We start from the raw sequence: 17,884 nt of genomic DNA, 5'->3' as shown, positions 1-17,884 counted from the left end.
CGTGAGTTGGATATTACTGGTGTCCTTATATAAACGAGGAAACTGAGGCTCAGGGGGATTTCAGAACTTGCCCACAGTGTGGGTTGGCAGTGGGGAACCAGGATACATGCCCAGTCAGTTTGACTCCAGGGCTTCTGCTCCTGTGTGGTAGGGGGTGGGGATAAACTCAGAGGACCTAGAGGTAGGTAGGTAGGCTTCTGCTCCTGCCTTGGTAGGTCCAGGAGCTCTGTGGACAATAAAGGATGTAGAAGCTAGTGTTGAAATAGTGGCCACCACTTCTGGAGCACTTTCCACATGCCAGGCTCTGGTCAATATTTTGAAGCTATCATCTCATTCATTTTTCACAACACTGTGGGGCGTGGGGGTTCATTCCCATTTCACAGATGAAGATGCTGAGGCTCAGAAAGTGGAAATGCCCAGCTCTATAGGACCCAGTCTAGAGGTCCCAGACCTATAAGTAGCAGAGCATGAATTCAAATGATTTGACTCCTTGTTGCTATGCTACACTCCATCCCAGTAGCCAAATCTGAGGGCAAATATTCAGAAACCCAGCCGTTGGCACCTCCTTTCAGATCTCTTAGAGATAATCTACTGCAAAGTTCACAAAGCAGGTGAATCCTGCTAGCAGATGTATATATATATTTTTTGACCCACACAGTGGTTTAAAAATAATCTCCATCAGTTGCCCATGTTGAAAAACAAGAATATTCTACAATTTTGATTTCTCTTGATAAAAGGAAAAGGGAGATCTGGCATACTGGTCTTGTATTCCTGAATGCCATAGTCCTCACCATTCCCTATAGTCCTTCCAACCCCCAGGCAAGAATTGATTGCTATTTTTCATCACACTTGTATTATTTTTCTAATGGTATGGTTAAGAAAAAGTGAAGCTCTTAGAGACCAACGTCTCCATCAGAGGTGGGATAACAGTCTAGATTGGAAAAGCCACGTTTTGCAAGAAAAATGGACAAAGGAACGTACCTTGACGGTAATGACAAATATACCTATGAGTTTAACATGCAAAGTGTGCCTTGCCCATTTCACTCACTGCTGCCACCCCTGTGGCCCCTGAGACAGGGAATCTGTGACCCTTCGTTGAGAAGAACCCACTTGCTTTGCAGATGAGGAAACTGAGGTCCAGGGAGCAAAACGGCTTCATGCCAATCAGTGGCCCTGGCTCAGGTGACGTGGCGCCGAGTCAGACTGCCTCCCACGCTTACCTCTGCTGTCTGGCTGGCCGTCACCATGCCTGTTGCCGCGGGCGTCCTTCCTCAGGCCCCTCCTCCCGCTAGCAGGGTGCTCCCTGTGGCAGGGTTGGTTAAAGATGTTGAAGTCATCGCCGCAGGCTCTGGGGGTCGCCCTCTGAGCTCGCTCGCTGGCGATGACATTCCAGCTGCTTGCCCGCCCTTGCTCACGCCTGGGGCCTGTATCTCCGGCCTCGGTCTCTCCAGGCCCCTCACGGATGATATCCTCTGATGGAAGCCTGCCTCTCCAGTCCAGCGGCTTCTCCGGACTCAGCCAGAGGGGTTTTGACTTCGGGCCTCCCTGCTTCCTGCCTTTCCCTGCGGGAGAAGGTTGTAACCAGGATGGGGTTTTCCCTGGAGGCTCAGAGACTTTTCTGCCCATAAGGTTTTCCAGCTGTTGGATCAGCGAGAGCTCCTGGTCAAGAGGAGGAGGGCATTCGGCGGGGGAGGAGTGGGGAGGGACACTGGGCATGCCACCCGGCGAGGATGGTGCGGCTAAAAAGCTGCACTCTTCCTCTAACTTGGACAAATTGTCCTTCATGCAGTCAGGAGAATTCATCCTTCCACCAAATAAATTTCCTTGTGAAGGAACCTTCACATCCTCTGCTGCTCCAGCTGGCTGCGAGTAACTGACGCCGAGCTCCTCGTCCCCATCGGTGCTGCTCCTCTTGCGGGCACCTTTGCTTTCTTCCGAGTGGGCAGCAACGCTGTTTTCCATTCTCTCATTTTGCAGGCCCACCAGGATGCTCTGTGGGGCCTCGTCACCTCCTTTGTCTAAGTTGCCATCAAAGATGAGTTTTTTGTTGACATAAAGCTTCACGTTTTTGGCCCCAATGTCAAGATCCTGAAAACACAAAATTTCACAAAATGAAGATGCGTGGCATCGGACTGATGTATCAGATTTTGAAAGGAGCAGATGAAAAAGACAAATGTGGGACGCTGGAAACGTGAGCTTTCTGAGACTACAGCACTGGGGCCTTTTCATTTCTGCGCAAAGGGTTACATATGTTATAAATCAAAGGACTTTCACAAAGAGGCGGCCTCCATCGCTGTCTTCGTCATCATTACCTCCTGCTGGGACACATGTAACAGCCTGCTAATTGGTCTCCCTGCTTCCTGTCTCTTGCTCCTCCGACCTCAGCTTCACATTGCCACCCGCGTTAGTTTTCTACAAGAGCAGATCTGGCCCAGTCACATCCCTTTGTGAAATTCTTCATGTTTTTTTCACTGCCTATAGCAGGGTTCTTTAAAGTATGGTTCCTGGGCCTCCTGCGTCAGAAAAGCTTGGCAGGCACATAAAATGCAGATGCCCTAGGTTCCATGGGTGCCATGTTTTGGGGGCCCTGAGAGCAGAGCCTGAGACAAGGATTTGAGTGCAGGTAGCTTATCAGCAGGTGCTCCTAAGAGGGAGAGTCAGGTAGGGCAGGTGAAAACCCAAAAAGGTTTTGGGGCTGGTCACTGCTGTGGGGAACCGGGGCTCCATCCACCTGGGACACTGTGAGGGACCGGCTGAATGCATCCCAGAAGTGTCCCTCCAAAGGCGGGAGGTTGGGTGTTTATCCACTGACTCCCTTCCCTGCTGCTGATGGCTGCCCCTGGGGACACTGACTCCCCGCCATGACCACAGGCTAAGCCCTCTAGAGGCTTCGGCAAAAGGACCCAAGCAGAAGGGCTTAGAGCCTGGAAGCGCTGGAAGTGGTGCCCAGTCAGCACTCCCGGGACTGTCCCAACGCAGCTGTGGCCACAAGTGGAGGGGAGCCCGGAGGATGCGGTGTGGGCGCTGCACTTGTGTGGGGAACACCAGGCCCATGAGATGAATTCCGAACCCCTCAGCATGACGTACAGTAACCTTCACAAAAGGGTCCCTGCTAGCCTTCTGTCTCCTCCTCTCCCAGCACATGTGCCCCGTATCAGGCAGGTGCTCAATGCTTCTTGGGTCATACTTAAAATTAGGGGGCTTCCCTGGTGGTGCAGTGGTTAAGAATCCGCCTGCCAATGCAGGGGACACGGGTTCGAGCCCTGGTCCGGGAAGATCCCACATGCCGCGGAGCAACTAAGCCCGTGCACCACAACTACTGAGCCCGCATGCCACAACTACTGAAGCCTGTGTGCCTAGAGCCTGTGCTCCGCAACAAGAGAAGCCACTGTAATGAGAAGGCCTTGCACCACAATGAAGAGTAGCCTCCGCTCGCTGCAACTAGAGAAAGCCCGTGCACAGCAAAGAAGACCCAACGCAGCCAAAAAAAAAAAGAAAAAAAAGAAAAGAAAAAAAAATCAAATAACACCTCCTCCTGCTACTGCTTTATTTGGCCATACCTCTTTACACAAAAACATTTTTAATAAACAGCTTTCTCAAGGAATATAATACATACCTCATACAGTAAACTGTACGTGTTTAAAGCATACAACCTAATGGATAAAGAAGATGCGGTATATATATATATACAATGGATATTACTCAGCCATAAAAAAAGCATGAAATAATGCCATTTGCAGCAACATGGATGGACCTAGAGATGATCATACTAAGTCAAGTAAGACAGAGAAAGGCAAATATCATGTGATATTGCTTATATGTGGAATCTAAAAAAAAGATACAAATGAACTTATTTACAAAACAGAAATAGACCCACATTCATAGAAAATAAATTAATGGTTACCAAAGGGGAAAGGGAGGGATAAATTAGGAGCTTGGGATTAGCAGATACACACTCCTAAGTATAAAATAGATAACCAACAAGGATCTACTTATAGCACAGGGAACTATATTCAATATTTTGTGATAACCTCTAAGTGAAAAGAATCTGCAAAGGATATATATATATACACACACACATATATATAACTATATATAACTGAATCACTGTGCTATACACCTAAAACTAACACAACATTGTAAATCAACTATACTTCAATAAAAAAAAAAAAAGCATGCTACTTGATAAGTTCTAACACATGCATACCCATGATCGAGGTAATGAACACACCTATCACCCATGAGGTTTCTTCGTACCCCTACGTAATCCCTGCCACCCTATCTTCTTCCCCGACCCCGAGCCAACCACCCATCAGCCTTCTGTCACTATAGATTACTTTGCATTTTCTAGAATTTTTCTATAAAAGGCATCACACACTATGAACTTTTTGGGGCCTGGCTTCTTTCACTCAGCATAATAACTCTGAGATTCATCCATGTTGTGTAAGTGAGTAGTTTTATTCCTTCTTATTGCTGGGGTGTCCCACAATCTGTTTGTCCACCTTTACAGCAAACTCTAAGAGTCACAGTCACAGTTGCGTCTCCTGTTCACTGGCCTTTGCCTCCTCCTCTACACGAACCCACCCTGCCAAGGGTGCCAGAAACTAGGTCACAGAACTTCCCTGTTTGCCTGGACGATTCTGATTTATTCCTGTTGCCCTAGTCTATCACTCATAGAGCCTTCTTTTCACTCTCAAGGGTGCCCTGGTTTGGACAATCAGTTTTAGGGTCCAGCAGGGGATCAGACCCACCGGGAAGTTCTCCGTTCTCAGGTAGGCTGTCCTCCTGCCCCCCTGCTCTCACCGCAGCCCAGGCTCCCCACTGTTACTCCTCTTTAGCTGGGCCTTGACTGGTTGGGCTGGTCCCCGGCCTCCCGATTTTCCTGCACCCTCTCACTAGGGTGTCCCACTCAGGCCCAGGGCCCTAACTACCATTCTCTCATTGGTGACTCCTGACTATTTAATTTTATTTTATTATTGAAGTATAGGTGATTTACTATGTTGTTTCAGTTTCAGATGTACAGCAAAGTGATTCCGTTTTATGTATGTGTGTATATATATATTCTTTTCCATTATGGTTTTTTTTTTTAAATAAATTTTATTTATTTATTTATACGTTTGGCTGCATTGGGTCTTTGTTGCTGTGCATGGGCTTTCTCTAGTTGTGGCGAGCGGGGGCTACTCTTTGTTGCGGTGCGCGGGCCTCTCATTGCTGTGGCTTCTCTTTGTTGCGGAGCACGGGCTCTAGGTGCACGGGCTTCAGTAGTTGTGGCATGCGGGTTGAGTAGTTGTGGCTCACGGTCTCTAGAGTGCAGGCTCAGTAGTTGTGGCGCACGGGCTTAGTTGCTCCATGGCATGTGGGATCTTCCAGGACCAGGGATCGAACCCGTGTCCCCTGCATTGGCAGGCGGATTCTTAACCACTGTGTCACCAGGGAAGTCCCTTCCATTATGTTTTACTGCAAGATACTGAATATAGTTCTTTGTGCTATATAGTAGGTCTTTGTTGTTTATCTATTTTATATATAGTAGTTTGTATCTGCTAATCCCCAACTCCTAATTTATCCTTCCCCACCCCCTTTCCCCCTTGGTAACCATAAGTTTGTTTTCTATGTCTGTGAGTCTGTTTCTATTTTGTGAATAAGTTCATTTGTATCATTTTTTAGATTCCACGTATAAGTGATAGATGATATTTGTCTTTCTCTGTCTGATTTACTTCACTTAGTATGATCATCTCTAGGTCCATCCATGTTGCTGCAAATGGCATTATTTCATCCTTTTTTATGGCTGAGTAGTATTCCATTGTGTATATGTACCACATCTTCTTTATCCATTCGTTTGTCAGTGGACATTTAGGTTGCTTCCATGTCTTGGCTATTGTGAATAGTGCCAATGAACACTGGATTCCTGACTATTTTAATCTCCAATCCTGACCTCTCCATCCAGCCCACAGTGACCACATGACCTCTCTTCTTGGATATCTACCAGGCGTCTCAACCTTAACAGGCCCCAAACAGAATGATCAACCTACTCTTCCCAAACCTTGTCTTCTTTCATCTCAAAAGTGGTTCCGCCGTTCAACCAGCTGCCCCAAACCTAGGAGTCCTTGAGTCTTCTTGCTGTCCCACTCACACATCCAATCCATCAGAAGCCCTGCGGCTCTACCTCCAAAACCACTCCGGAATCTGACCTCTTCTCCCTGAATGGCGGCCGCCTCCTAGCCCGGGCCACAGTCATCTCTCCTGGAGACAACAACCGTATCCTCCTAAGTGCTCTCTGCGTTTCCACTCTGCACCGTCACCCACCCACACCCACCCCCACCCCACCCCGGCACACACACTTCATTTCCAGCCGCCAGTCTTTCTCAAAAAACCACTTAAATCAGGGAATTCCCTGGCGGTCCAGTGGTTAGGACTCTGCGCTTCCACAGCAGGGGGCCCGGGTTCAACCCCTGGTCGGGGAACTGGGATCCCACAAGCCGCACGGTGCTGCCAGAAAAAACCAAACCAAACCAGAACAACTTAAATCAGATCGCGGCAGCCCCCTGCTGAAAACCACCCAATGACTTCCTACTACGCGGAGAATAAATTCCAGCTCCTTTCAGTGGTCAATGTGGCCTGCGTGATCTGGTCCTGTGACGACCTCTCTCTCCCTTCCCCTTCTGCTTCCAACACACTGCTCTGCTTGCTGCTCTGTGATCCCAGGGAGCTCCTGCCCACCTTGGGACCTGGGCACCTGCCTGGAATGTTCTGCTCCGGAAACCTGCAAGGCTGGCACCTCCTTGTCTTCAGAGAGACGTGGCTGCTCTCCCTAGAGCAGCCCCCGGCCCATCCCGTCACCTCTCTAGCCCATGGCCCTGTTTCCTTTCCTTCTGGTCTCTGAAATGGTCTTGTTTATCAGCTTTCTAACTTATTTATTGTCTCCCCCACTCAAAGTTAAGCTCCAAGACAGCAGAGACCCGACTAATCTTGTCCAAGGGCCCGGCAAGTGCCTGGCACATAGCTGCTGCTCAGTAATCCCTTTGGAATTATAAGTGAATAAACACAGGTATTTTTCTCCCCGGGCAACACTGCTCTCTAACAATCTTCAGAGAACAAACCTGATCAGAAAAATGGTAGCCTGTTGATTTCAACCCCAGACCATTTTCCATCTTGCTTTGGCTTCTGATCCGCTCTTGGGATACAAGATCTGAGATCCCAGAGGTGTCCATCTATACTTATTTCCCCCTGCCTTAGCCCTCCTGAAAGCCAGGCAACGAAGCTCTAACTAACTTCCTAGTTCACTAAGTTATTGCTACGAAGGTTTCCGTAGCAATTTAGGATGAGCAACGTCAAGCCCGTGTTACACCACAGGAACCCAGCTTCAATCGTCCAATTGCAGGATGGCAGGCTACTATTTGCCGCCTGTCAGAAAAGTCGATTCTCAAAGCCCTCTTTTACACATTTATACGGATGTGTTCTCTGTTTAGCGGAGGCGCAGAGCAAGTGTGTGATGTGAATTAATCAGGAAATAGCTATTTGAGAAGGACAGCCTGGGCAGCTTTCAATGACTAGTTCCGCAAAATTACCGCCGTGGAAACATCTGGTGAGACAGACACGCTCTCACCGAAAGAGGCGGTGGGTGGGGAGGAGACCTTTCAGTCCGCACAGTCATCAGATGGGCATCCCGGCTTCCGTAAGGAGATGCCTGGTTTCCACAATGGGCTTTTGGACCGTCCGTGAACGGTCTAGAGTCCCGTCTGACCTCAGCTCTCTCCAAGAAGCCTGGCTGAGTGGGGACAGAGAGAGGGGAGCAGGCTGGGGTGCTATTAGAGGGGTGTGACCTCTAATGCCCCTAGGATCAGGCAGGTAGGAGAGAGAAGAGGGTTAGGGTGGAAACCACAGGGAGTGGCGGGGGTCATGGGGAGCTGAGAGGTTCAGGCCCCCTACCTGATGGTGTTTAAAGTTTCCAACACTCTGCAGACCAAACAAGCCGTTATCTGTGGGTGGATTTGGTCCAAGCATCACCAGGGTGGGATCCCTGGTGGGGAACGGTAAGGAGTCACTTCTCTGGGGATTCCATGTGTTAAAAAAAACAAGAGGCTGCATGCATTGTCCCATGCTGTCTTTGGAACAACTCCCCAAGGTCTTGGGCATTAGGGCCCATCTGACAGATGAAGAAACTGAGCCTCAGCCTTCCCTGAGGTCACACAGCTGGTGCACAGGGAGCCACTCTGGCTGGCACCCTGAGGTCCTACTGCCACCTCCCTTTGGGTCAAGCCAGACCTGGAGAGGGCCTCCGTCTTGGCCGTGCTAGCCTGGCCACCTGCTCTGGGTGGAACCCTGAGTCCCCACTTCTATTTCTTAATTAGTCCCCATGGACCAACTATCTCGTACTCCCATCCTAGCTCTCTCCTCACTCCCTAGAGGCCGTCCCTGTGGGCACTGGTGGGGAGCATGTGTACGTATGCTTGTGTCCTTCCAGGCTTTTCCTATGTATTTACGTACATATTGATGCAACTGCCATCACACCTCAAGAGTGTGGTCCAAAGCTATGTGAGACACGTGTGTACTCCGTGGAGAAGAAGGGGTTGAGATTTAGCAGATCTGTACTACTTGGCATCCCTCTGTAAAGCTCTGCATGAGGGGTGCCTTTGGGAATAGATCCAAGGGAAAATCCTTTCACTCCCAAACAACCAGCCTGCTTCCTCCTTTCCAACAAGAGGGCTCTAGTCCTGGCTGTTTCCTCCTTTGCCTCAGCTTCCAAGAAGTCCAGGTGAAACTCCATCCTGCTGACGACCTTACCCTTGAGAACCATTTGTGTGTGTGTGGGGTGGGGGGGGGTACTTGTTTCCTTGGTGCTCATATTTTCTTCCTCGTTTAACTAGAGTTATTGCTATGCCTTTTGTTGATGCTGTCTCAAACCCCTTTTGCAGTGGATTTTCAAAAGGACACTTTGAAACTCTGTGGGTGCCACGTAGTCAATGGGAGCACCTTCTCTAGTCCAAAGAAGGACTTTATCCTTCTTTCCAGTTGATGAGAACCAATCATGTTGAGACTGTAATGCATTTTAACACAACGTTAATATTATTTTGATCTAAGTAATTGAATTGACTCGATAAGGCCACTTTCCTCCCTGGTCCTGGGGTCAAATAACATGTCTCTTCCAATGAGCACATGAATTGCTCAGCAAAGATTGATGGCGGCCCGGCTCCATCATGACAACAACCCAAGCACAGGCGGGGGCTCTTGTGCTCACAAAACACTTTCCCTAGAGACAAACAACCGCCCTCAGCACAGGCGAAAAAGCCTGAAGGAAATGATCTGGAGCAAAGCATTGGCTAAGCCTACGTGCCGGATGCCAGGGAGGGTCCATTAAAGCAAACCCTTCCTCGGCGTGGGTGACAATTGGAGTCGAACCAGCTGTGTGTCGCTGGACCTCATTCATGCACAGCCCGAGGGGGCCCGCACTCTAGGGGTTCTGTCACCTGCTGGGCACCCACGCTGGCTCCACTGCACGGGGAGAACATGGGCTGCCGTCCCTTACTGCTCTCTTTGCCGGGAAGTGCTGGGTCCACAACAGGAGGGGCCGAGGGGTTGTGGGCTGATTGGGAGGCTTATCAGGCACGGGGGACTTTGGGGAGTGAGCTGCGGCTGCCCAGAGAGCTGCCATGTAGGCTTCGGGACCTGGCTCAGGAGCTGACGACCCCTCCGGGAAGCCCTTGGCCCTCCCGATCTGCCCCTCCCGATGTGCCTCTCCCCGCCTCCTCAGGTTGAGTCGAGGGTCCCCCTCTAGGCTCTCACAGCTGGGCTTGCGACTGGACCCTTGCGCCTACTACCTCGTGGCCCCATGTGCTCACCTGTCTTCAGCCGGATGGAGACCTTCAAGGATGGGGAACAGGCCTATCGCCATCTATCTTGAGGCCTGGCTCTGGGAACTAAACCTGCTCTTTCCACCTGAACTTGAATGCTTTATCGAGAGGAGATCTCAATGACCTTTCATATGTACCTTGGGAGGAAGAGCAATGAAAACCCTTCTTTGTGATGTAGCCACTTGAAGAAGATGGTGGGGACATGTGACATTTAACAAGTTACATTTAACCTATTACATGCCAGGCTGGGGGCCAACGACTCTGACCTCCCGGCGTCACAGACTCAGAGGACAAAGGATGGGGATGGGACCTGACAGATGGGGTCACTAACTGGAGGACCTACAGCTGAATCTGGGCTGGTTTGGCCCATAGAGCAGTTAAAAATTTCAGAACCAGCTGATAATATCTAAAAACTGAGAGCTTTCACATAACAATGTGCATTTTTGGCCTCTCTTGAAAATTTAGGCCATCTGGCAGGAGGGCGCCAGGGCAGAGTGATGGCTGCTCTAGGCAGGGCCCGGCTTGCCAGTGACCACAACTACTCTCTATTGAAAGGCAGGACCAGGTGGTGGGCACCAGATTGCCTGGTAGTCATGTGACTACCAGCAAGTTCTTTTGCTTTTCTGTGCCTCAGCTTCCCCATCTGTAGGATGGAGCTGATCACCATAGTACCAATCTCATAGGACTGCTGTACGGAGTAAACGAGCTCATACGTGTAAAGTGCTTTGAATGCTGACTGGCACATAATACACACTCAAGAAACGCAAGCCGCCATCATTGTCTTGTACCCCATCTACTGCCTGGATGGAAGTACCCACTGAGGCTGGCTGCTCAGGGCTAGCGTGGCTGGAGACTCCCTGCTCCCCTAAGTCCTGGTGCAGCAGTTCCCTGTTCCTGGCAGAGGCTGGCAGCAGGCACAGGAGAACCCCATCCACTCCAGAGTGGGACCTAGCATTACTCCTGCTGACTTAGGTCAAGATTCCCCTCAAGTTGGGATTGACATATACACACTACTATATATAAAACAGACAACCAACAAGGACCTCCTGTATAGCACAGGGAACTCGACTCAGTATTTTGTAATAACCTATAAGGGAAAAGAATCTGAAAAGGAATATATATATATGTGTACATATGTACATACATAACATATATATGCATACATATATATAACTGAATCACTATGCTGTACACCAGAAACTAACACGATATTGTAAATCAACTATATTTCAATAAAAAATAAATTAAAAAAAAAAAAGATTCCCCTCGATCTGGGCTCAGGCCCCAGCAGGCAATTCTCACAATTTTATTCAACCCAACACATACCACATGGGGGCCTTTCAGGATCCTGGCCTGTGTGAGACACAAAAGATGAGAGCAAGGCTCCTCTCCTTAAGGAGTTCACAAAAGTATGAATAATTAGGTGTCACAGACTCAGATGCTTGCAGCACCACAGACGTGAGCGGCACGGGGACGCTGGTGAGCTGGGGAACGCACACCTGCAAGTCCAGAGGCTGCAGGGACCACTGGGCTCCAGCCGGTGGACGCCACAGAGGGAATATAGCCGGCTCATCAAAAGCCAACTTTCCAATGTTGTCAAATGTTTCACAAGCTGTACAACATCGTGAGTGCCAAACGGAATATGCCTGCAGGATATATTTGGCCGGGGGCACCCGTTTGGGACACCAAAGGCTCAGGAAACTGAGGGATACCCTAGGGAAGTACATGACTTGGTGCCCGGAAGGGGTGGCTGAGACCACCAGAAGGGGCCTGGGGCAGGCTAAGGGTGTGCAGGAGGCTGGTGGGTGAAGCAGAACCTTGATGTTTCCAAAGGCAGGGTTTGTAATGAGACCGGCTAGGCATTCCAGGTGCTGGAAAGGGCAGGAGCAAAGGCACAGAAGAGAGGAGTTTCCTAGGGACCAGAGGGGATGAAAGTTGCATAAGGATGGAAGAGCCAGAGAGCCAGTTTTGGGGTCTGAGAATGGGGAAGGTCACCAGTGCACATGCATGCAGGGCCCGGGCAAGCATGGCAAATGGGAGAGAGGGTGTGGTGTCAGGACAACTGTGCCACTGTGTCGGGGACACAAGTAGGAGTGGTGGGGACTGCGGCGCCGTGACTCAGCTCCTCCAAAGCTTCCAGGAGTGGATGTGACCTCGTGTCGCCAGATCGTCTAGTTTCTCAATAAAAGTCAAAAATCCCTATTTTGCATGGAATCCCTTCCAATTTTTAAATGTTGGCAATTAATTAAAGAACTTTGAAAACACGCTGTGAGCCAGCTGCAATCTGCCTTTGGTGAGTCGGGGCACAGCCTCTTCCCAGGATGCCCCGGCAGCACGAGCTGGCCGGGGACTGCGGCCTCTCCCCTGAGGCATTCTGCAGTGGCGAGGCCCTCGGCTCATCTCCTGCCACTGTCCCAGCCCCACTGAACTGTGGTTTGCCGTTATCCCCCTGGGCCCTCCTGCCTGGGTGAGAGCTTGCAGGGGCAGACAGCGTGTCTGATTCCCGGCCCCAGCAAAACGCCTGAGTGTGGGGCGATCGATACGGCTCTGCTGATGAGACGGAGGGACTGAGCATATGAGTGAGCGGAGCGGGGAGGTGGAGGGGGCAGCGGGCAGCAGGGGAAGGAGGAGCTGGACTTGGAAGGAGACAGGTTTGGGCAGTGGAAATGGTAGGACTTAGAAATGACTGGCAGTGAGGGGCAAAGGGCGGAGCGGAGGATTCAAAGGTGGGAGTCGGGCGCTGCTGCAGACAGTAAAAGGAAGCGGAGCCGGGACCGGGGCAGAGGGGCCTGGGGGTGGGGATACCAAGCTGGGGTGTCAGTGCAAGGCCGTGGGGGGGAATGCCGAAGAAAAGTATCTCGTGGCTGGGAGCGAAGCTTGGTTCAGAAATTAAGCCTTGGGGAAGGTTTAACGAATAAATTCAACAGCATGTGATTTCTGCATTCTTAGAGGAAAAGAAAAAGGACCTAGTTTGGGTATCGTTTTCTACTTTCCCTGGTGATGGTCCCTTCTTTTGGAGACAGCACCTCAATTTTCCATCGGGAATCCACCCTTCCCTCAACCTGACTTCATGTGGATAATGTGGGCCTCACCCCAGGTTGCAACCCAGGCCTGGCCAGTGGGCCCTCAGTCTGGGACTTTCTTGAGGAGAGTCTCTTTCTGCAAGGAGTGCTGAAATCAAGAGCGATGTCATCAGGGACCACCACCTGGAACCTGAGGATGATGCCAACACAGAGGAAAGCAGAGATATGTGATGGAGGGAGGCAGATTCCTGATGACATCATGTGAACTCCTGGATCCTGCCATGCCTGAAGCCAGCAAACTCATACTCTCCTGTAACATGAGCCAAAGAACACTTTTTTGTCCTTAAGCCGGATTTAATTGGGTTTTCTTGTCCTTTGTTACCAGGAGAATCCTGGCTGATACACTAGCGCTGGGACTGAGAACTTTAATCAACAGATTCAGCTACTAACTCAGTCCTGGCCAAGGCAGGCAGGAGATAGGGAGCCCTACCCCCTAGGGGGTCTGGGATTTATCTTGCTGTCCTAGGCTGGCCCCTGCACATGGGTGAGCAGTTCTCCCTACTTAGACGTCTGTCTGGTCCCAGATGCAGCCTGTCCCCTGGTCTGTACAGAACAGGACATGGGCCTCAGCTTCTACCCTGGTTCTGCATCTGTGTTCTCATCCCTGGTGGGAGCACAGTATGGACCTGAATTCCAACCTTCTGGTTGGAGCCTGAATACCTCGTTGGGCCCCCTCTCTCAAGGCAGAATGCTCTGCTCACTTCTCCTTCCCCTGCTGGCTGGGGGTCTGCTTCAAACCTGAGCCTCCTGGGACTCTCAAGATGACCACACCTGTATCTTCCCGAGTATGGACTCTGCACATGGATTTCAGATCCTGCAGCCCACCTACAACAGAGCACCCTCGGGTGACAGGCAACGGCCTAGACCAAGCCTGAGGTCAACACCTGAGGAAGGCTCTCGTGCACCTGGGTTAGTGCCTTTCCCACCAGCTGCCCTGTTAAGATGCCGTCATGATCTCCAGGCCCAAGGGTGCACAGACCCCACCATACGGCAGGGCCATCAGGCTACACTGACTTAGCTGCCCAAATGAAGGTCACATCTTTGAAGATATTTGAATATGGACTGGGTATTACAGCATAATAATTAATTATTGTCAGGTATGATAGTGGCATTGGGATTATATAAAAACCAACTCCTTATCTGTTAGAGATGCATACAAAAAATTTATGAGTGAAATGATACGATAGCTACAATTATTTTTAAATGTTAGGGGAAGAGATGGAACAAAAATGGCAGAATGTAGATAATTAATGAAGCTGGTGAAAGGTACATAGGTCATTATTGAACTAATCTCTTCACTTGCATTCATTTGAAAATCCACCCCCCCAACCCTGCCAAAAAAAGAGGCCTTTCTGAAAATAGAAATATTGCCCTGGGATGAATTGAGTCTACCCATGGTGCACTCCAGAAGCACTGTGACCCTCATCCAAGCCACCAAGCTAGACTATGCTAAGAGCCTCCTCTTGGGGCTGCCTCTTCCCTCTGATCCCTTCTCCAAACAGCAGCCTGAGTGATCTTTTAAATTCCTCAATCAGATTGTATCACCCTTTGCCCAAAACCCTCCAATAATGATACTAAGAGCTGACCTTTGTATAGTGCTCACAAAGGCCAGGAGTCATTCTGAGCATTTCATACGTATTAACCGAACAATAATCACCCCATTTTCCAGATGAGGAAACCGAGGCATAGAGGCGTAGAGTAACACGCCCAAGGTCACATGGCTAGGAAGAGGAGGAGCCAGGGTTTGCCCCAGCTGGGCTGGCTCTGACCATCCCCCTATTCTGCCTCCAAACCAGTAAGGCCCACGTGACCTGGTTCCCACCTACCCTTGGGACCTCCCCTTACCCTCTCCTCTGTTCACCAGCTCAGTCTCTGCCTAAACTGGTTGTTCCTGCCTTTGCTCTTGCTGTGCCCCCTGCTGGGAATTCTCTTCCCACTGATGTTAGTACGGCTGCTCCTTCTCAACATCCAGGTCAGGGAAGGCCTTTGATCACCTGTCCAGAGCAGCCCTGCCTCTTTCTCCGCCTGCCTCTCTCCCGTTGCCTGATTTTATCGTCTTCAGAACACTTAGCATTACCTGAAATGACACTATTCAGTTGTACCCTTTTTTTTTTTTGTCCCTTCCTCATGAGAAGGGACAGGGCTGTATGAACAGGACCTTGTCTATTTGTTCAGCATGGTTCCCTGAGCACCAAGACCCTTATGGTCCAATATGTAGTCACCAGCCACATGTGGACAATTACATTAATATTAAAATGAAATAAATTGTAAAATGCAGTCTCTCAGTTACAGGAGCCACAATTCAAGTTCTCAGTGGCCACCTGGGGCTAGTGGCTACTGCCCTAGACAAGGCAGATAGAGCATGTTAATATCATCAGAAGTTCTACTGGGCAGTCCTGGCCTGGATCACAAGTCACAGAAATATACCACTGGAGTTTGGGATTGACATGTACACACTGCTATTTTTAAAATGGATAACCAACAAGGACCTGCTGTAGAGCACAGGGAACTCTGCTCGATATTACGTAACAACCTAAATGGGAAAAGAATTTGAAAAAGAATAGTTATATGTATATGTATAACTGAATCACTTTGCTGTATACCTGAAACTATCACAACGTTGTTAATCAACTATACTCCAATATAAAATAAAAAGTTAAAAAAAAAAGAAAAGAAATACACCACTGGGGAAATCTAACATTAATTAATTAATTAATTCAGAAACTACTTAGTGAGCACCATTTCCATGCATAAACTATATCACTGGGTCCTGCCTCACTTGCTGTCGTGACCAGGCTGGAGGTGGCGTCCGCATGGTGATGCTGCAGGTGAAAATGGTGATGGAATGGCGCCACGGAGATGATGAATGTGCTTATTATAAACGAAAACAGATGGGCCGTGGCGAGCAGCTGAAAGCCCACTTTTTGGATGGGTTATTACATCCTAGAGGAGGGAGACCACTGATTCCTTTCTCCTAGCAGATGTCGCTCTGCAGGGGAAGCAATGCCGAGAAAAACCGCAGGAAAACCCACAGTCCCCATGTTCCCTTCCCACCTCGGTCCCTTACTCCTCACTAGCTGGGCCAGTCATCTAATCTGGGGAAACATCACAAAATGTGACAAACATATTATCGCGTCCTCCTCCTGAGCCCAAGACAGGCATCGCTGATCAATCACACACCCTTTCCTGGATGAACCAGAAGGAAAGTTCTAAATCCTTCTCAAGACAGCACTCCAGGCAGCCATTTCCAAGCAGAGTTGGCAAAAGAGACGCAGCTATCTGTCCCGTAGGATCTTTTTATCCTAAGCCCCAGCTTCTTTATCTACAACGTGGGGCCCGACAACATCCACCTTGCAGGATGGTTGGGGGGTTAATTGAGATGATTCATTTGTTCAGTTATTTGTTCAGGCATCAGATGTTTACGGAGCGCTCAGTGGGGGCTTCACGCCTGCCGGATGCGTGCAGCGCTGGGTAAACGGCGGCTGTCATGAGTACCCACACCTGCGGGCCGCCCTGTGTGCCTGCGTGGACGGATACTAGCCTCCGTGTCCCTACCCTGCCCGCAAGTCCTCTCCTCCGGGCCGGCTCACGCTTACCGCATCACCTAACGAGGGGGAAGGAACCCATCCAAGTTAGCCCGGGGATTAAACGGGCAGCAGATTTTCCAATAAGAGACTTCCTTTCTTCTAGCACCTTCTTTTCTTATGCTCTAAATAAGCCTTGGTTGGATCAGCGCCTCGCATTGAACTTTGCTTCCTTGAATTCCCAGACACAAAACACTGTCTTAACAAGCCGTGTCTACTGGGCTGAGCTATATTTCCTATAAACTCTCATTTTATCTCCTCTAAAACACACAGTAATAGCATTCTCTGGAGAATATTAAATGAAACCAACCTGCAGCTGCATTTGTTTGCGCTTTCCGTCCCCGGAAAATTCTGTCAACAGATAGGTGTGCGTGACGTAAGTGGTGGCCCTGCCGGGGACTGCGGCCCTCCACACGCTCCTCTATGTAGAAGCACCTCAGGTCTCTAATCCCCGCAGCCGGCTGCTCCCCAAAACGCCCGCAACAGCAATGACGCCCTGATGTCCTGCTCCTTTTCTGTTCTCAGCACACAGGGGAGGCCGAGCGCAGGTTAAAGAAGAAAGGCAGGCCTCAGCCAACAGGGACGAAGCTTATCTGCTTTGTAATCCAGCACATAAAATCTGCTTTTCTTGGCCTGAGCGATATAGTTGTTGACAGGGCCGAGCTACAGGGCACGGGCTTGGGCAGCCAGCGCTGTTTCACTAACCATTACAGAAGATGCTGGTGACCGCCTGCCAGGAAGTGCCGGGAGAACTGGAGAAGGAGAGGACCCAGCCCTAGATGCCGGGAATGCGCTGCAGCTACATGGGGCTTGGGCTGCATCCGGGGCCTAGAGGACAGCCCCTCCGCACACCCCGGGCAGGGGAGGCTGACATGCCCACAGGAACTTTCTCATTTGTTTCAATAGTTTGGACTTTTTCTCAAATTTAAACTTTAGGCATTTGTTTGAAAAAGAAATCAAAACACAGAAATCAGAGAAAGCTTTTTGTTACTTCTCTGGGGCAGCATCGTGTGTGAACAGAGCCGGCTGGGACCGCGTCTGCCATGTTAGCCTCCAGATCCCCAGAGCCTAGCAGATGGCTATTCGGGAGCTGGAGGGACGGCTGGGTGAGTGGGTGGGTGGAGAACCAGCCAGAAGAGGTAGAGGAGGGGAGGACGGCAAGGTGGGAGGAGGCACGGAGTCTCCTGGTTGAGCCCCAGTTGGCCTCTAACCTGCGGTATGACCTTGGGCAAGCATCCTAACCCCTCCTACTCTCAGTCTCTCATCTGGATCTCAAGAAGGATGAGACAATTGCTTATGGGCTCTTCGGGGAATGAACTCATTCATTCATTCGACAACCATGTATTTCTAATTGGAACAGAGCAGTGGT

General features: G+C 50.0%; 1 protein-coding gene across 5 annotated transcripts in view; it reads right to left on the bottom strand.

Annotated features, from left to right (window-relative positions):
- The window catches only part of KATNIP (katanin interacting protein), a 199,440-nt gene that overhangs the window by 41,237 nt on the left and 140,319 nt on the right, over nucleotides 1–17,884 (bottom strand). For all 5 annotated transcript variants that reach the window (XM_082429315.1, XM_082429312.1, XM_082429311.1 and 2 more), the window contains one exon: nucleotides 1,221–2,088. In XM_082429315.1, the coding sequence (XP_082285441.1) occupies nucleotides 1,221–2,088 (868 nt within the window). The remainder of the gene's footprint in view (nucleotides 1–1,220; nucleotides 2,089–17,884) is intronic.

Source organism: Balaenoptera physalus (genome assembly GCF_965194825.1).
Source record: "Balaenoptera physalus genome assembly, chromosome: 16".
NCBI lineage: Eukaryota > Metazoa > Chordata > Mammalia > Artiodactyla > Balaenopteridae > Balaenoptera > Balaenoptera physalus.
This window is presented reverse-complemented; position numbering and strand designations above follow the sequence as displayed.